General features: G+C 43.5%; 1 protein-coding gene across 1 annotated transcript in view; it reads left to right on the forward strand.

Annotated features, from left to right (window-relative positions):
* LOC149124899 (annexin A10) overlaps window positions 1-20,619 on the forward strand; it is an 82,094-nt gene that overhangs the window by 44,841 nt on the left and 16,634 nt on the right. Inside the window, exons 4-6 of the mRNA XM_089302137.1 lie at window positions 15,153-15,266; window positions 17,092-17,182; window positions 18,505-18,584. Coding sequence (XP_089158263.1) covers window positions 15,153-15,266; window positions 17,092-17,182; window positions 18,505-18,584 — 285 coding nt within the window. The remainder of the gene's footprint in view (window positions 1-15,152; window positions 15,267-17,091; window positions 17,183-18,504; window positions 18,585-20,619) is intronic.

Genomic DNA, 20,619 nt, shown 5'->3' on the forward strand with positions numbered 1-20,619 from the left:
AATATGGTTGCTATGGATCTTCCACACCATACAAGGGCTGGTCCACTGACAGTGTAAGGAGACCAAGGGAACAAGAAAATACCTTTGAGACAGGGAGAAGGATGAGCCAAACTCAAGGTTTATAATCAGACAGTGATCCCCAAAGGAGTTCAAATGCAGCACTGAAGCAATTTATTTTCTCATTTTCATCTGGAATGGGGATGCATCATGCTGATTTCTATCATTCATTTAACCCACGTTGTTGGTTAGGTAATTTACTGCAGAGGCTAATTTGCACAAAGGGAAAACTTGAGCCAAGGTTATCCGACTCTAAGTCATGTCTTCCATAGCTTCTCGGTCACGCCCATGGTTCTCAGTTGAATAAACAATAGACTTCATAGGGCAGACATCTGTGTTTCTAATTCTCTAATATCCTGCAAGGTCTTGTTTAAATGTCAACTACTCAAGAGGGCAAGATCTATCTAAAATTAGCACCCACTGCAAGGCCTGGGCTGGCCCCCACAGCCCCTTACCTGTTCTTATTTTTGTCCACAACGCTCATCACCTCCTAACCTATGTAGTATATTTACCTGTTTGAATTATTATTTGTCACTTCCTTCTAAAATACAAGCCCCGTGAAGGGTGTAGTCTGTTTTGTTCCCAAATGTGTCCCCAACAACAGTGGCAGCCACAGAGTTGGCTTTATGAACTGAACTGTGTTCCCCTAAAAGCCCATGTGTTGAAGCTGCAATCCCCAACATAACTGTATTTGGAGACAGGGACTTAAGGGAGTGATTAAGGTTAAGTGAGGTCACAGGGGTGGCTCCTAATCCAGTAGGGCTCCTGTCCCTTAGAAGAAGAGACTGTAGGGCTGTGTAAACACAGGGAAAGGGCACCCAAGGACACAGAAGAGGTAGCCCCCTGCCACCTGCCAGCCAGGACAAAGCCCCCACCACCAACCCTACCAAGACCAAGGCCTTGAACTTCCAGCCTCCAGGACTGTGAGAAAATAGATTTCTGTTGCTTAATCCTGCCGATAGGTGCTATCCTCTTATGGCGATTTGACCTAATTAAAACAATTGATGTGAATTAACAAATAGATGGGAATGTATGAAGTGTTCCCTCTTCAAACCCATTGTGCTCTCCTACTACAGAGTTTCCCTATCACCTCTCAGCTCTACGATTAAAAATACTGACAGTGAGGTATTAAAATAACTTGGAAATGGCTACTGTGAGAGGACCTCACCTACCTCGTAGGTGCAACTGCCGCATCATCAGCCCTGGTGGCAGGTCTTGCATCCTACTCTCTACTTTCCACTTGTAGTGTGGGGACAGCGCAGTGGATGCAGTTAGAGCCTGGGAAGCTGAAATCCACTGCACAGTTTATCACAAATCAATTGTGTAAGCATAAATTAAATATAATTTAAAATGGCACAATTACTTTATCACTCACATACATATTTGATTAGATATACTCATTTTGGTGAAACTGGGAACTTAACAACTAGGAACTAACAACAACTACAGAATCAATAGCCTCAATATACCATGCTTCTCTAAAAAGAAGACCAACGTAGTATGATTGTTATCAAACAAAAATGAATTAGCAAATTTCCATTGAAAATCAAACAACTGATCCAGCTCTGAAAATATGGGTATGGAATTGTTTGAAAGAATAGTCTCTTACCACTGTGAAGTAACAAAACAACTCACACAAACGCCTTTATAATATAATATAAAATTGTGCAAGGATTTACACAGTGACTGCCAGGGTGGGTGGAATTAAGACAAATTCTTAGTTCCACTTTCTGTAGGTTTGCATTACTGAGTGTTTAAATAGCAAGTGTCATTTTTTTATCAAAATGGAAAAAAACATACAAGTGAAAAGCATATGAAGTGGTCGCCCTGCGCATATTCAGACTAGCAAGATGTTCCTAGTACTTCCAGCCCTGGATAAAGTAAGAGGAATAAGAGATAGGAGCTGCTGTTTCAATTCAGATGGAATGGGCAGGATAGCTGCAAGGTGGGTAATGTGCAGGTTTTTCAGCAATCTGAAATGGCTCAATTTATAAAAGCAAGTGCTCATTAGCTTAATGGAAAACCAGGCAGTGACACTCTCCCTATAGGGTAAGCCTGTGGAAGACAGCAAAGTCAGGCACTCACACTCCAAGGATTACATCTGAGCAGTTTTATACAGCTCCAAGTGGGAATTCTTCTAATTGGAGAACCTATTTGAAGGTTCCTCTTTGAACTTCAAAGTTTAGCTACCTAAACATATTATTCAATGTTTAGGTTCTCAACTGAGAGCTGTGGTCTCCCTTCTCAGCCTCCTGATGTTATGCCTCCCACCCTAAGTATTTGCCACTTCCTCACTGGAAGGTCATTATGATGCCCCTATTTCTGCCCCTTGCACCAGTGGAAACTGTTTGAAGATAGGGACCTTTGCTTCTGGATCGTCGAATTACTGGGAATGGCTCTAAATGAGTAACTGTTGACTTGCAAGTCGTACTATTCATTTGTTTACTTAGCGCCTATGTTTTAAGGGCTCAAATACTTAGCAGGTGCATCTCCATGGGTTGGTGAAATGGTCAAGAGTAAACAGACCACAGCTCTGCTGTGCTGGAGCTCCCTGGTTGAGACAGATAATGCTTTACTAAAATGTGGCATGTTAGGAATCAACAAGTGCTATGGTTAAAAAGGGAAACCAGGTAAGAAAGTGTCAAAGAGGAGTCAGCATTTGACACGGTAGCTAAGATGCCTCCTGTGACACCCGCATTCCATATCTAAGTGCCTGGGTCCAACTCTTGGCTCTGCTTTTTTTAAAGATTTATTTATTTATTTGAAGGGCAGAGATAGAAAAGGAGAGAGAATGAGTGAGAGAGAGAATCTTCCATCCACTGTTTCACTCCCCAAATGGTTGCAACAGCCGGGGTTGGGCCAGACCAAAGCCAGGAACAAGGAGCTTCTTTGAGGTCTCCCACATGGGTGACAGGAGCCCAAGGACTTGGGCCATCTTCTGCTGCCTTCCCAGGCACATTAGAAGAGAGCTGGATCAGAAATGGAGCAGCCAAGACACAACCCGGCAACCATATGAGATGCCAGCACTATAGGCAACAGGTTAACCTGCTACACCACAGCGCCAGCCCCTTGGCTCTGCTTTTGATTCCAGGACACCCTGGGAGGCAGCAAGTGATGGCTGAAGTGATTGGTTGCTGGCCACCCACATGGGAAACCCATTGCCTGGCTTCAGCCTGGTCCTGCCCTGACTGCAGATAGCATTTTGGGGAGAGGATCAGCAGAAGGGAGCTCTCTCTTTACTGTCTCTATCTCTCTGCCTTTCGAATAAAATAAATAAATAACCTACTATGAGTTGGAGGGCTGGATCTAATTTAAACAGGGTGACCAGGAGGGGCAGGCTACGTGAATCGCAGTGGGGAGAATATGAGAGAGAAGGGCAAAAGCAAAGACCACATTGCTGGAGCAGATCGAAGCTAGGAACAAGGAGAAATGCAGGAGATGAGGGCAGAGAAGTGGCAGAACATGCATCATGTGTCTTGTGGACCACTGTAAGGACTGGCATTTACATGGAATAAAAAACTTGGAGTGTTTGCATTGTCCTGAGATGAACTCTAAGAATATTAGAGTCATGCATCGCTGGATGAGGGGTTGGGTTCTGAGCAATGCATTGCTTGGTGATGTCATTGTTGTGAGGACATCCTGGAGTGGCTCACACAAACCCAGATGCTGTGGGTCAGTCACTCAGTGTAGCCTCTTGATACGCTCAAGAGACAAACAACACACAGAGTCTGACCATCGATTATCTTCTATAAATAAAGGAGTCCACTCTAAAATGATGAAAGAAGGTATAATAAACCACAAGCCAGCAGCATAGTTGCCTCTGATCAAGTATTACGTGTGCTAATCTTTCACAGAAGGGGCCATGCACCAGGTTTGTTTATGCCAAAGGCACATACCACGCATGTATGGGGTGTGCCTTGTGGCATATTAGGACAGCATGATGTCACCAGGGGGTAGAAATGTCCCACCCCAGCATGGTCCTGTGGACCACTGTCATCCACGCAGCCCATCAGTGCCTGGAATAATGTCATGTGGCACATGGCTGTATATACGTGTCTCAACACGGGCTGGATTCGTTTGTTAACAGGGTCACACCTTGAGGTGTGCTGAGAAAGGATGAGGGAGCAAGAACAGGTGGAAACCTCACTTGAAGGTTGCTACTGTCATACAGGCGAGGGAAGATGGTGACCTGACAAGGGTTGTAGCAGCAAACGTGGTACAGGTTCACCGGTTTCTAGATATATTGGTTAAGTTAGAGGCGAAAGAATTTCCTGACAATTGAATATAGTAAAAAATTGCAAGAAATACACCTAAATACACAAAACCACAATGGAAGGATAGCAAGAAAGACACTGTGGGGATGGAAGTCAGAGGGAGACAACTGAGTACTGGCATCACCCATAATGAATCATGAATGATTTGCAACAAATTGATTACTATTTGGGGGGAAGAAAAGATGTTTTTGAGTGGCTCTTTTGTGCCAGAAAATAAGGGTTTCACCTGAGTTATATCTTAACATTTATACCAACCCTGTGAGGTGGGTGCTGTTATTTTTCCTTTGCGGATAAGGAAGCAGACAGAAAAAGGCTAAGTTACACACTGGTCTCCTCGCTGTGCTTTCCCCAGCCAGGATTCAAGCCTGACACTCTCCCTCCAGAAACTGTACATTCTAAGGATGTTAGAGGCCCCCTGATGCTGTTCTCTTCACTGAAACTCTATTACTGCAATGAAATTTTTACAAAATCAGTTTACTCTATCTGCACACACACACACACACACACACACACACCGAGTGACAAAACAAGATAAACAGCAACACCTAGTGGTGGTTTACAGTGGAATACATAGGCTAGGACTTTAAAAATTCATGGGAAAATGAAATTGAAAATTTTAGCCCAGAAAATTGTTGAAACCCATGCATATGTTTTTCATAATATTAATTCTCCAAGAACTTTTTAATGTCCCTAATATAGCTCTTGTAAAAAATAATATAATAGACAAAATGTTAGTGATAAAAAAATGTGACTAAACATTAATTTAAAAACTGATGCAGGCCCAAATCATTTGAATCCTGAACATGGCCTTTGTCCTTTATACAAAATCAGTAAACTAAGTTTTTTCCCTTTCCACATTCTTTCATTTGCCTATATTTACATTATTTTCACATTCATTTACATATTATATATGCATTATACATTTTTAAAAAGATTTGTTTATTTGAAAGGTAGCGTTACAGAGAGAGAGGGAGAGAGAGACATAGAGAGATCTTCCATCCACTGGTTCACACCCTGAATGGCTACAACAGCCGGAGCTGTGCCAGTCCAAAGTCAGGTGCCAAGAGCTTCACCTTGGTCACCAAGTGGGTGGCAGGGGCCCAGGCACTTGGGCCATCCTCTGCTGCTCTCCAGGCACATTAGCAGGGAGCTGAATTGGAAATGGAACAGCCGGGACTTGAACCAGTGCCCATATGGGATGCTGGCTCCACAGGCACTGCCTTTACCTACTACACCACAGCACAAGCTCCCCCTACATATTTTGGATGCTCAGCAATGCACTAGGGCTAGACGCTGAATTTCAGAGACATTACAAGACATTACAGTCCATATTCTGATAGACTTTGGGGAAAAATACTCAGATATAACATGTTCATCATACTCCTGGAACATGATCATTAAAACACAGTTCAGTAAATTCAAAGACAGAGCAGTGCTGGGGAAGGAACGATCTGCCTCACTTGGGGCTTAGGGGAAGGTTCAGAAAAGACAGGGTAACTGCTCTCACCCTTCCATACACTGCCAACTACTGCTCTGCTCTCATAACAAAAGTGCATGGAACTGGTCCATTTCCATTCAGACCTTCCGTGCACTCTTGCCAGACTTAAGTGTCCCAAAATGCTGCACTCACCACCTATCCGCCTCATTGATCACCTTGTTCAGACCTCACAGTGGCTTCTGTAGCCTCCACACTATGAAGAGGCCCCACAAAGCTCAAGGAAAACATGTTTGTTTGGGTGTGAAAAATTTTGAAACCCATGCCCAGCTTCTTTCAAATACAAAAATCCCATGAACGTTTTGAATGCCGCTGGTTTGCATGGATTCCAAGAATTTTTATGCCACGGTAAATTTACCTTTTCATTCCCTATTCTAGAAACTTTTTGGAGTAGCCTTGTAAAACAAAAGGGACCACTTACTTGTTGAACTGGGTGGCGTGAACTATGTAATTGTGCGTGCAGTTTGCTCATCTGTGTGCTGGGATGACTGCAGCTCTTAGCGCACACAGCTGCTGGGATGAATCTGGCAGAGAGGAGGTGCTCAGTACTAGTGAATCATGGTAATAACCAGCACACTGTTCTGCCTGATCTCACATTGCCACAGGTGTTTCCTCTGCATTTGAAGGGAGGCTGGAATAACTGACCCCCAGAGTCTCTTGCAGACACTTGGATTTCCAGTCCACTCGACACCCATTTAAAGCTGGCTTATGCACTTGATGTGCACACCCTCCTGTCCCCATACTGTGCCTACTCTGCCTCTGCACACCGTCTAGTGCCACTGTCTCTTCACCTTTTGCCTGGCCAAATCCCACCTGTTCAAGGTGTGAATCCAAAGTACACTTCCCACGGACTTTAGTTTTATTGATATTCTCTCTCATTTCTGAATTCTTACAGTTCTGTAAGTAGAAATGCAAACTCCTTTTCCCCTTAGTATTATAATAGATTACAGAATTGCTATTGATGCATCTGTCCTGGTCTTTCCATTTCAGTGGCATTCTGCTACAGTAAGGGAACAAACATCCCAACTCCAGACGGGATATTATAATTTTTTCTTTATTTAGTTTGAGAATCAGAAAGCAAGACAAGAGACAGAGAGACAGAGATCTCCTATACACTGATTCATTCCCCAGATGCCCTTAAAGGAGGGAGAATAAAAGACAGAGCCAAGTGCCTGATGACCTCTGGCCAAGTAATAAGGTCAGAGTCACAGTGGCCACTTCCAGCCTACAGTCATAAACCCAACCCTCTGGTCATGCTGCTTGGGCCAGGCCAGATGACTTGGCCATTGCCAATACTTCCTGCTCTCTCCTTGCGCATACGCAAGTCTTCCCCTGCCAGTATGCAGAACTTTATTTGTCTATTACTTGTCTATTAAGGTAAACATTATTTGTCTATTAAGCATTACTTGTCTACTAAGGTAAACGCAGGTCTGATTGGTGGCAGAGGGTAGCGGTTAGCTTTTGTTCAGCAAAACAGAGTCTTGTGAGCTACTGTTAGAATGACAGGTCCAGATGCCTCACATCGTCTCCAGCGCTCTACCAACTCCAGAGAATGTGCAGCGGTATCTTACGATGGCTTTACCTTTGTACATTTCTGTTTATTCCATTTATTTGAGAAGCAGAGCAAGCAGACAGGCAGAGCCCCAGTCTGCTGGTTCACACTCCAAATGCCTATAAGACCCAGGGCTGGGGCAGGTTGAACTGGGAGCTTGGGAACTCAATCCAGGTATCCCACTTGGGTAGGAAGGACCACTGCTGCTTCCCATTAGGGAATGTGCAGTCGGAGCAGGGCTCAGATCCAGATGCTCCAACATGGAATGTGGGCATCCCACCTGGCATCCTAACTGCTGCCTGCCCCTGGTGATGGTTTTAGTTCCCGAAAGTCTAAATGTTCAGAGTCATTTCAGGGCTGATTTCTGACTGGCATGTTTGCTTTGGTAAAATATCAGCTCAAATCTCTGGTCCATGTTTTCACCAGACTGTTCTTATTGAGGGTTTTATTTTTTAATTTGATTTAATTTAATTTTTTAAATTTGACAGAGTTATAGACAGTGAGAGAGAGAGACAGAGAGAAAGGTCTTCCTTCCGTTGGTTCACCTCCCAAATGGCCGCCATGGCCAGAGCTAACCTATCCGAAGCCAGGAGCCAGGTACTTCTTCCTGGTCTCTGATGCGGGTGCAGGCGCCCAAGCACATGGGCCATCCTCCACTGCCCTCCCAGGTCACAGCAGAGAGTTGGACTGGAAGAGGAGCAACTGGGACTAGAAGCCGGTGCCCATATGAGAAGCTGGCGCTGCAGGCGGAAGATTAACCAAGCGAGCAATGGCACTGGCCCCTGTACTTATTGAGTTTTAAGAGCTTATCGGCCGGCGCCGCGGCTCACTAGGCTAATCCTCCACCTTGTGGCGCTGGCACACCGGGTTCTAGTCCCGGTCGGGGCGCCGGGTTCTGTCCCGGTTGCCCCTCTTCCAGGCCAGCTCTCTGCAGGGAGTGCAGTGGAGGATGGCCCAAGTGCTTGGGCCCTGCACCCCATGGGAGACCAGGAAAAGCACCTGGCTCCTGGCTCCTGCCATCGGATCAGCGCGGTGCGCCGGCCGCGGCGGCCATTGGGGGGTGAACCAACGGCAAAGGAAGACCTTTCTCTCTGTCTCTCTCTCACTGTCCACTCTGCCTGTCAAAAAAAAAAAAAAAAAAAAAAGAGCTTCTTACACCTCAAGAGGTGTAAGACAAGTCTTTTGTCCACATGTAAAGTGACAATCTGTAGTTTCTCTTTTATTTCCTTAAAAGTTCCTTTCAACAAGTTAAGGTTTTCCTTTCCATAAAGTCAAATTCATTATTTTTTCATTTTTAAAAAAGATTTATTTATTTATTTATTTATTTATTTAAAAGTCACAGCTCTACACACACACACACACACACACACACAGAGGTCTTCCATCCACTGGTTCACTCCCGAGTTAGCCACAATGACCTTGGGCCATATTCTACTGCCTTCCCAAGCCATAGCAGAGAGCTGGATCAGAAGTAGAGCAGCAGGGACTAGAACTGGCACTCATATGGGATGCTAGCACTGCAGGCAGCGGCTTTACCCACTAGGTCATAGCACTGGCCCCAATTTTTTTTTTTTTTTTTAAGATTTACTTATTTACTTGGAAAGTCAGAGTTACACAGAAAGAGAAGGAGAGGCAGAGAGAGAGAGAGAAAGAGAGAGAGAGAGACAGTCTTCCATCCGTTGGTTCACTCCCAACTGGCCACAATGGTGGAGTTGTACCAATCTGAAACCAAGAGCCAGGAGCTTCCTCTGAGTCTCCCAAGCAGATGCAGGGGCCCAAGGACTTGGGCCATCTTCTACTGCTTTCCCAGGCCACAGCAGAGAGCTGGATCGGGAGTGGAGCAGCTGGGTCTTGAATCGGTGCCCATATGGGATGCCGGTGCTTCAGGCCAGGGCGTTAACCCACTGCACCACAGCACCACCCCCTGGCCCCTATTTTTTTTTATTTTGATTTGCATTTTCAAGTATTATCTAAGAATTTTTTTTACCTATATCAAGTTGCAAAGACTTGTCCTGTTCTTTCTTCTACAAGATTGAGAGATTTAGCTTATTGTTTTGGGGATATACCTGTAGAACAATTTTAAGCAGAATTGGTAATTCCTTCCCTGTTCTCATTAAAGGGAAAACATTTGATTTTTCATTGTTATCATATTAGCTGTTTTTGTGGTACATAAATTATACCTCAATAAATTGAAACATGTTTAACTTAATAAAATATATACAACTAGAAGACATAGGGATGCCTACTAGATGACAAAGAATTCTAATGCTATCTGTATTCTCTTTGTTGACAAGTTACATAGACCATGAGGGAATGCAAGCATGTTTTCAGAATAAGAAGTTGATGGCTGATAAAAAGATAAAAGGCATAAATAAAAGTATAGCTGCAAGAATTGTGGCGCACTGGCAAGACAACAGGCTTCAGGTTCATCGGTCTTGGTCCTAACCCTGACATCACTCTTTATTTTCTGTGGAGCCTTTGGCAATGGACTTAACCAGGAATTCCAATTTCTCACCTTCATGTTTGAGATCTTAAGATCTCCATAATGAACTCTTTTTTAAAGATTTATTTATTTATTTGAAAGTCAGAGCTACACAGAGAGAGGAGAAGCAGAGAGAGAGAGAGAGAGAGAGGTCTTCCGGTCTTCCGTCCAGTGGTTCACATGGCCCACTCCCAAACTGGCCCCAACAGCCGGAGCTGTGCTGATCTGAAGCCAGAAATCAGGAGCCTCCTTCAGGTCTCCCACCCAGGTGTAGGGACCCAAGGACTTGGGCCATCTTCTGCTGCTTTCCCAGGCCATAGCAGAGAGCTGGATTGGAAGTGGAGCAGCTGGGTCTCGAACCGGCACCCATATGGGATACCAAGGCTTCAGGCCAGGGTGTTAACCCATTGCACCACAGCACTGGCCCCTATAATGAACTTCTTTTTTTTTTTTAACTTTTATTTAATGAATATAAGTTTCCAAAGTACGAATAATGGATTACTATGGCTTCCCCCCCATACCGTCCCTCCCACCCACAACCCTCTCCTTTCCCCCTCCCTCTCCCCTTCCATTCACATCAAGATTCATTTTCGATTATCTTAGTATACAGAAGATCAGCTTAGTATACCTTAAGTAAGGATTTCAACAGTTTGCTCCCACACAGAAACATAAAGTGAAAAATAATAGATGATTTTTTTAAAATGATGATGAAATCAGATCAGACCTATTGTCATGTTTAATCCCAGTGAGAGTCAAGTTGGGAGTTGATAGTTTCTTTTCTTTTCCTTTTTTTTTTTTTTTTTTTTTTTTTTTTTTTTTTTTTTACAGAGGATCAGTTTAGTATGCATAAAGATTTCAACAGTTTGCACCCCCATAGAAACACAAAGTGAAATATATTGTTTGAGTACTCATTATAGCATTAAATCTCAATGCACAGCACATTAAGGACAGAGATCCTACATGAGGAGTAAGTGCACAGTGACTCCTGTTGTTGACTTTACCAATTGACACTCCTGTCTATGGCATCAGCAATCCCCCTATGCTCCAGTCATGAGTTTCCAAGGCTATGGAAGCCCCTTGAGTTCTCCGACTCTTATCTTGTTTAGACAAGGTCATAGTCAAAGTGGAGGTTCTCTCCTCCCTTCAGAGAAAGGTACCTCCTTCTTTGAAGACCTGTTTTTTCCACTGAGATCTCACTCACAGAGATCTTTTGCCAGAGTGTCTTGGCTTTCCATGCCTGAAATACTCTCATGGGCTTTTCAGCCAGATCCGAATGCCTTTAGGGCTGATTCTGAGGCCAGAGTGCTATTTAGGACATCTGCCATTCTATGAGTCTGCTGAGTATCTCACTTCCCATGTTGGATCACTCTCCCCTTTATTTATTCTATCGGTTAGTGTTAGCAGGTACTAGACTTGCTTATGTGCTCCCTTTGACTCTTAGTCCTTTCTATAATGAACTTCTTATAAGACTTAAATGGACAATCATGCAAATCATCTAGCAGAATATATCAACAAATAAAACTTCAATAGCCACCAGTTCCCTTGCAAGTTAAACCTTGAAACAACTCTAAACTGTCTTTGCATGAACACCAATTTGAGAATATGAGAGATGAAATAGATAAATATTCAAACAACTCCATTTGTTTCTTTTTACAAAATTGTGACATGAGCTATATCCAGAATTTCTTCTTGAATTTATTTCATAGAAAATCATGTGAACCAAATATTCCTAATTCATGTTATTAAACCATTTGCACAGGCATGTTGTCAGTCCTAAAACATGTTCATGAATCAATTTACTGTCCTGGTATGACTTTGTAGCTGTTAAATGGATCTAAACAGAATTCTGTGACTATTATGCGTGGTTTCTTCAGGAATTCAAGTTGGCTTTCTATTTTAAGCTATTTTCTCAATGTTTTTATGAATCTTTGTTTAATGAGTAAATATTTTTCAGAAATGTTTGATGTTTTCCTTTCAGAAAAATCTTAGAACAGGGGGATTTATAGGCTGTCATTATTTTGTTTTAATTCTCCATAACTTGGAGATATAAATTATCTTTCTGCACTTCACAGAGATACACTGCAGGCCATATCGAAGGAAATGCCTCAATCAGGTGCGTCTCCAACTGTGTGGCAGCCACATTCAGGGAGCAGCTGTAGGCGATCATGGAAGAGCGAATTAGCAAGACTGAGAAACCAGAGACTGCAGTCCGGACAGTTAGGGGCCACGCCCTAGGGATCCATGTGGCCAGGGTCTGGGGGTGACTTGTTCCCTCAAAATCCCACATGCACGCTTGATTCCCAGCCCAGCAGCGTTGGGAGATGCAGCTTCGTGGGAAGTGGGGTTCCAGGCTCCTGGCTTCAGCCCGGCTCAACCCCCACCATTGTGGCCATCTAGGTAGTGACCCAGCAGATGGAAGATCTCACCCTCTCTTTGTCTTTCTCTCTCTCTCTCTCAGCAACTTTGCCTTTCAAATAAACAAATACAACTGAAAAAAAAGTCAATTAGCCTGAGGCCAGCAGGGGCTTCATCGAATCTACCAACCAAAGGTTATGTCCAGATGTAGTAGAAGTCAAGATCAATTCCACGGTCTTGGAGTCACACTGACCTGAATCTGCATCTCACCCCATCCCTGCAACCTGCTTACAGTGTGAACACAGGCAAATTTCAACCACTAAAATTGTTAACTCCCTCATCTATAAACCAGTTTGATCCTGCCTGGGTATTTTAAGGATTAAATCAAGTAAAAGGTGTAAGGAAAAGTCTCTTGTATAGGAGGTAGTATTGTATTTTAAAATTAATCAGGAGGCTAGTACTGTGGCGTAGCAGGTAAAGCTGCCACCTGCAGTGCCGGCGTCCCATATGGGTGCTGGTTCGAGTCCCAGATGCTCAACTTCCAATCCAGCTCTCTGCTACGACCTGGAAAAGCAATAGAAAATGGCCCAAATCCTTGGGCCCCTGCACCTGCATGGGAAACCTGAAAGAAGTTCCTGGCTCCTGGCTTTGGATCAGCATAGCTCCAGTTGTTGCAGCCAACTGGGGCATAAACCAATGGATAGAGGACCTCTCTCTCTCTCTCTTTCTCTCCCTTCCTCCCTTCCTCCCCACCTCTCTCTGTCTCTCTCCCTCCCTCCCTCCTTCCCTCCCTCTGCCTCTGCCTCTGCCTCTCTGTAACTCTGCCTTTCAAATAAATAAAGAAGATATTTTTAAAAATCAATCAGGAATATTTATAAATCTCTCAATAATGCACATAACAAAAATCATTATAATTATCTGGTGAATTAGCAGAACACAGAAAAAAATGACTAAAAATTAAAAATGAGAACTTTTCTTAGTAGAAGGTAGAGTCAAAAGATTTAGGGGCAGGCATTTGGTTGACCTCCTGGTTAAGACACAGGTTGGCATATCCGCACCCCATATCAGAATGCTTAGGTCCAATAAGAGCTCTGCTCGTGATTCTAGCTTCCGGCTAATATTCTCCCAGGAACGGCTCAAGTAGCTGGGTTCCCATGTAGGGACTCAGACTGAGTTTCTAGCTCCCAGCTTCAGTCCCAGTCCAACCCTGGTCATTGTAGGCAGTTGGATGGGATCCAATGGATAGAATCTCTATTTATTTCTCTCTCACTCTCCCCACCCCCACCTTGTTTATCTCTCTCAAATATTTTATAAAAGACATTGAGTTAAACACTGGATTTGCAAATGAAAGATACTGCGATTTAAGCGATGTGCTTTAGGAAGAGATTTGAGAAGTCTCCAAACCAAGTGTTCAATCCATCTCTAGAAGTCTAAGAACCAGCCTGTGCACAATGGAGAAGAACAGAGTGGGAGAAACGCCTGGCTGTGCACTGCCTCTGTGAAGGGGCATGGCCAAGGCCCTCTGACTGCTCCTGGAGAAGGTTTACAGCCTCAGGCTCACGGACTCCACTGCCTTTAATTTATACTACTAGTGGTCAGAGCAGGTAAACAGAGCCCGGAGTTCTTCACTGGGAAACAGTCAGAGCCAAGTGTTGGCACTGCCACTTCAGAGATACAAGCTTGGGCAATTGAACTTTGCTCACCTCCAGTTCCCTTATTAGAACAGGAACGATGGAGCCAGCCTCAGGGGATTATCCAGGATCACTGTAGTTACTGTTGGTTAGAGCACTTAGCATTTGTTGAATGTGCTGGCCCAGGTAGGCAGCTGGTACTTCCCAGGTATCTATCATTAAAGGCATCATGCGAGTAACCATCTGCCTGTGCCGCTCCCGCCACCTTGGTTAGTTTAACTCTTGGTTTGTAGGCCCCTGCAGAGGACAAATTCATGACCTTCCAGGGTCAGGTGAACATAAAAGATGTGCCACCTTCTCTAACAGGGATCTCTTTTGTCCTGTCTTGATGGCTTTCTCAAGGGTCACTGAACCATAGAAAGTTGTACAAAACTCCATTCCACAAATCCCAATACCTTCTATCTGGAAACACAGATCAAAACAGAAAATATTTTATAAGAACAATGAAGCTTTCATTTCCTTAATTCTTATAGTCAATTGTTAATGAAATAGGTTGCAATGATTTCCACTTAATATAGATGGATAGAAGCACCAGAGACCATTAAAATTAACCTGTTATAAAGTCATTAGTCCTCACTGAATCTAAGCTCACTGCCTTTTTGTGATATAAGCTTAATAACAGTAGGGGGCACATTTAACAAAAGTCAACACTGGACTCCCAGTTCCTGGACTAGCCTGGCACACAAAGTATCTGCACAGTGCACCAATGAGTTACTGAATCGGCCAATCAGTAAACAACCTGCATACTTTAGCTCTAAAGTTATTTGTCTGATGTGATTTGCTTTTCTATCAAATCACATATAAGAAAAGGGGGAAGGTTAGGGACTTTTGTCAGATAGAGGATTTTAGCTTCAGGCTCAGTCAATACACCACAATGTGCCTTCCTTATACATGTACTGTTTTTCTCCCATCCTTTCTGCTTCACCTACCTTAATCCAAGCTCTCATGACCTCAGCTAGCCCTCACCAGGCAGTCTCCCTGCCTTCTGCCATCATAATCTCTCTCTCTCACCCCTCCCTCCTTCCCTTTCAAATAAATCTTTAAAAAAAATCAGTCATCTTTAAACCTTCAGGTCCATCACTGTGTGTGACCCACAGATATGCTTGTACATATAATCAAAACTAGCCTGGTTGTGACGTGGAATGGCCTGGAAAAGGAAGTCCTACTAGAAACCTTCCTACATTGAGCCCATTCCTCCCATTGCTTTGCTGACTGATGGTGAAAACCTTTATTTTTGCCTCCACAGGACCTGATTGGCATGCTGAAGGAGCAGCTTTCTGATCACTTCAAGGACGTCATGGTTGGCCTCATGTACCCGCCACCATCCTATGATGCACACGAACTCTGGCACGCCATGAAGGTAGCAATCTAGCCCAGAAACATACCTGTGGCAGGTGCAGGCTGGCATTTCCGGCATTTCTGTAGACGGGTGGACTGCCCCAGGATGCTCCGACATACTTGTATGACCCTGCAGGGAGGGAGGAGGGACTACATGAGCAGTGATGTGACCGTGGAAATGCTGCAGCCAAGGGAAGGAACTGGGCAGGAAGAGCCCATGGCTGGGATCAGCCTGCTCTGTGGTTAGACAAACCCAGACTAACAAGTCAGCTGCAAGATGAGCTACCAAAAGGCACGCCAGAGATGAGCCCAGGGCCATTCATGTTTGCCTCTCCTCAATGTGTATTTGTATATTGAAGGGGATGCATTAAAACTCATGTGAACCTTTTAAAATTATCTCTAAAGACCTGGTTCATTAAGCCAGAATGGGATGGAGAGCTAGAGTCAAAATACACTTGATCTTAGCCAAAAGGCCAAGAAGCGATAGAGTTAAAATACAGAAGTGATCTAGCTTTATTTTTGTGACCTTAGGTTGGTCCTTTATAAAAACAATTGCTCAAATATATCAGAAGTTTACTTTGCAAGGATTGGAATAATAATTCTTTCTTCCAAAAAGTCATTTCAGTAAACCAAATCAACTACAAGCTTGTTACAGATTTTGTTGCCCAGAGACAGAGACAAGAGTGAATTTAACTTCTTTCCAGAGACTGACATTAAGTACCTGTTCCAGGAGGATGCTTGCCAGTGGCCAGATTACCACAATCTGTGAACCACGTGTGACAGGAAGAAGAAAGAAAAACAATGACAGAAATGTGGATTTGGGTCATCATATGTACAGATCAGAATAGACAGTGTATAAAATTCACTATTTATTTAGACTACTCAACTTTTCTTAAATGTTGCATACAGTTCCTAGCTTCTTGCAAAGTTCTGTGATTAAAAATGTAAGAATAAAGTCATATGTTGCTGTATAAATGGATATTTTTATCAAAATTTCACAGAACAATAAGGCTTTCTGTGGCTTCCCTGAAAAAGTCACACTGCCCCTGAAAATCACTATCATAGACAAATACAAGTGCACCTGTCTAAATAGGGAGCACAGGAAGTGCTCAGTCCAAATGTTTAGGCAAATTGTACAAAATTCCACATTTAGGGAGATGAAGAGCCCTAATTTCCTTTGGGAAATTAAAAGATCTGTGCTTTTTTTTTTAACTTGAAGCTTTATTTATTTGAAGGGCAGATTACAGAGAAAGAAAGAGAGGAGAGAGTGAGAGAGACAAAGAGAGATATTCCATCTGCTAGTTCATTTTTCAAATGGCTCCAACAGCCAGGGTTGGGTCAAGCCAAAGTCAGTAGCCTGGAACTCCATCTGGGCCTCTGGGGCCCAAGCCCTTAAGCCATATTCTGCTGCCTTCCCAGATGCATGAGTAGTTACTGGATTGGAATAGCCAGGACTTGAATGGTGCCCATAGTGGATGCTGGTGTCACAGGCAGCGGTTTAACCTGCTGCATGGCGACACTGGCTCCAGAAAATCTATGTTTGTACTTCAGCTTGCTATGGAATGGATGTTCCAGTAGCAAATGGAAATGCTAGAGGCATGCCCATGCTTTTTATTATAAATGAATAAACTGGGTTTCCTTTGGATAATAGCATCTTCTCAGGGTGAAGCGGCTACCCAGTGTCAGAGCCGGAACTGAAGCTGGGTCTGTCTTTATCCCAAACACATGTCCTTGCCTCCTGCCACCCCTCACACCACCAGGAATGCTGTGTCCCCCTGTACAGTACATAAGGCACACTGCTATTCCCAACAAAAGTGCCTATGGATCTCTCTCCTTTCTCATTCTAGGGAGCAGGCACCGATGAGAACTGCCTCATTGACATATTAGCTTCGAGAACCAATGGAGAAATTTTCCAGATGCGGGAAGCCTACAGTTTGCGTAAGGAAATGCGTCTGTGTCCATGTGTTGTACACATACGTGAACTTCATATTTCTCAGTAGATGAAACACTTCAGCCTATGAATTCTACAGAACTCTCTAAGATACTTTTACATGTGAAATATCACTCACTCAAGATTCTAACTCATCAAGTGCAATGGATGACTGCTGTGCTAAAAATAAAACCATTCCCTAGACAATCCAGCTCAGCACATCCTCCCTGAAGAGCTACCAGCTGCTGTGAGATGAATGTTTTCATCCCGACAGAAAAGTCCCAGCAGGTCAGAGGGCAGTTGTCTCTGACAGCAGAGACCTGCTCAACAGGCAAAACACAGCGAAGTGCAGTGGTTGTCGAACTGTCCAGAATTCCACATCTGGGGAGACATTTTTGAGTTCTGCAAATATATTTGCTATGCTTTATGCACATTTCTTAATTCCTGTAATCTATCCCAAAATCAGATTTTTGTACCTTTCAAAAGTAGAAGGAGTAGCTAGTTTTGTTTTCGAAAGGGTTTAATTTCTTAAGCTCCCACGTATTATGTAGTATGTAACATTGAATGTCAAGAAAATGTCCCAGTCACCTCCAATGCATTTGAATGACAAGACTTTCCTCAGGGCAATGATATAAAAATCTTTACTGAAAATAGTAAAATGAGTCATGGCAGCACTTAGGAAAAGTACTAGAGTGGGCAGCAGTCTATAGAAATGGAATGTGTAATTCTACATTTTGAGAATAAGAGAATGAAGTGACTCTCAATGCTGTTTCTCACTTTAGGAATAAAGATTTTTTTTTTTTAAGATTTATTTTATTTATTTGAAAGACAGAGTTAGAGTGAGAGAGAGAGGTCTTCCATCCACTGGTTCACTTCCTAAATGGCCTCAATTGCCAGGGCTGGGCCAGGCCGAAGCCAGGAGCCAGGAGCTTCTTCCAGGTCTCCCACATGGGTGCAGGGGCCCGAGTACTTGGGCCATCTTCTGCTGCTTTGCCAGGCACATTAGCAGGGAGCTGGATTGGAACTGAAGCAGCCAGGACTCGAACCAGAACCCATACGGGATGCCGGCACTGCAGGCAGAAGCTTAACCTACTACAGCAAAGCACCGCCCCCATAAAGATAATTTTTTAAGACAAGAAGCCTATAGCTTTGTAGTCATTGGGTGACTGATTTTAGTGGTGGGCAGTTTATTGACAGAGAAATGTTGGCAGGTTGATTGTCTTTCTAGGACTTTCAATCACAGCTTGGGCAGTAGCAGGAAGTAGCTCAGAGCAGACTGATGTGTGGTGCTATAGACAGGTGTACTGTAATGTGGCTCTTTTCTTGTCAGAATACAACAACAACCTCCAAGAGGACATTCAGTCAGAGACCTCGGGACACTTCAGAGACACCCTCATGAACCTGGTCCAGGTATGGCATTGCACAATTCACACCACTCTGCCCTGTGACAGACATGTGCTATTTCCAAAAACCAGGTCAGAGAGCCGTGGTACACTAGAAGTCAACAGTTAATACTATGCAATAGCCCTTCCTGAGTATCAGCTGTGTTCAGGGCACTCAGAAACTTGACTTGGTAGAGAGACAAGCACAAATAATTAAAATTCATCATACTTACAAGGAATACACACACACACACATCTGATACATTCTAAGAAAATAGAAAAGATTAGAAATATTACAGTGAAAATTCATAATTCTATTAGAAATTAATTTCATTTTTAAGACTGCTAACTGAATGGAGGGCTTATAAACTTTTCCGAGCCTCAGACACATAGTAAATGAGAAACCTATTTGATTCATCACATCAAAGCATTACAACATGGATATTCCCATAAGCACATTAGAAATGATGAAACAGAATCAAAAAGTATAAGCTTCTATCCATTGATGGTCTACGGAGTTAATAGATGGACATCTATTGTTTAATTGAATCCAACAGACCCCATGTGACTGTGTAGCACGCCCAGAGCTACCTACAAAAAAATCCTATCATGAAAGCAAGATGACTTCAACTTTAAGTTAGATTTTGTCATTTACTTTATTTTTCTATATCAACTAAATTGTATGTAATTGCTTCCATTCAGATATTTCTTTTTTTTTTCTTTCTTTCTTTTTTTGACAGGCAGAGTTAGACAGACAGAGAGAGAGAGGGAGAGAGAGAAAGGTCTTCCTTTTTCCGTTGGTTCACCCCACAAGTGGCCACTACGGCTGGCATGCTGCGGCTGGCACACTGTGCCAATCCAAAGCCAGGAGCCAGGTGCTTCCTCCTGGTCTCCCATGCGGGTGCAGGGCCCAAGGACCTTGGCCATCCTCCACTGCACTCCCAGGCCATAGCAGAGAGATGGACTGGAAGAGGAGCAACTGGGACAGAATCTGGCACCCCAACCGAGACTAGAACCTGGGGTGCCGGCACTGCAGGTGGAGGATTAGCCTAGTGAGCCGCGGCGCTGGCCCTCATATAATATTTCTTAAGACGTTCATCTTACTAGCTTTATAGTCAGAATACTATTTTAAAGATACAATTATCATTTGTTTTATGTAGTTTCTCGAATGTGCTTGTCGCCTGATTTAGCAAACACATGAAGCCCACAGTTGGGAAAAAAAAAAATGTCTTTCAAGCCAGGATTTAGGTTTTTTGTTTTGTGTGTAAGGGTGTGTGTATGTATGCACATGTGTATACTTGAAATGACACAAAGGTATATAAATATCCAAACCTTTCCTTTCTATATCAAAAACATTACTGAGTAGTTAGCCAAGAACTGCACTAAAAGCCACAGAGAGACAGAATTTTTGTACATGAGAATGGGAAATTAAGAAAAGATTCCATTGCTTTCATGGAGGAACAGGGGCAGGCATTTGTGAGGGACCACGTGGGTTGTTCACATCCCACATCAGAGTGCCCGGCTGAGCTGTGATGCACCTGCTTCTAGGGAGTTCTGCATACCACTTAGCCAAAGCTCTTCCCATGATCTAGTTCTCAAATATGGCTTACTTGTTGGTATCTTTGCAGCCGGCAACTCCACTACCACACCTCTTTTTTATTTTTTCACAATCTGAAGACAATTCCTTGAAGGCTCTGTCAGACAGGAAAATTGGCTGGCATTGCTTTGGGGCCGCCTAAACAGGCACTTTGCCTTTCAAAGCCTCTTTGAGTTTCAGCTGGAACAGCTTGAAATCAGTGTTTCATAGTCTCTTAGAGGCACCAAATGTCTAAACTTTCTCTTCACTTTTATTTCTGCTTGCAAGCCAGTCCCTTATTCCATGAGCTCATCTCTTTCTTGCAATACACAGTTAAAATCATAAAGTAAATGTCATTTGCAAAGCTCACATGAGGACCAGACCAGGTTGCTATGATCATGGAGGAGCTCTCCCCCACAAAGCAACCTCCAGTCTCAGTCTCCACCCACTGCAGCACCTGCTTTGCAAGCGTCCCAAGCGTGTCATC

This window comes from Oryctolagus cuniculus, chromosome 8 (assembly GCF_051225735.1).
Source record: "Oryctolagus cuniculus isolate XC-2025 breed Fujian yellow rabbit chromosome 8, ASM5122573v1, whole genome shotgun sequence".
Taxonomy (NCBI): Eukaryota; Metazoa; Chordata; class Mammalia; order Lagomorpha; family Leporidae; genus Oryctolagus; species Oryctolagus cuniculus.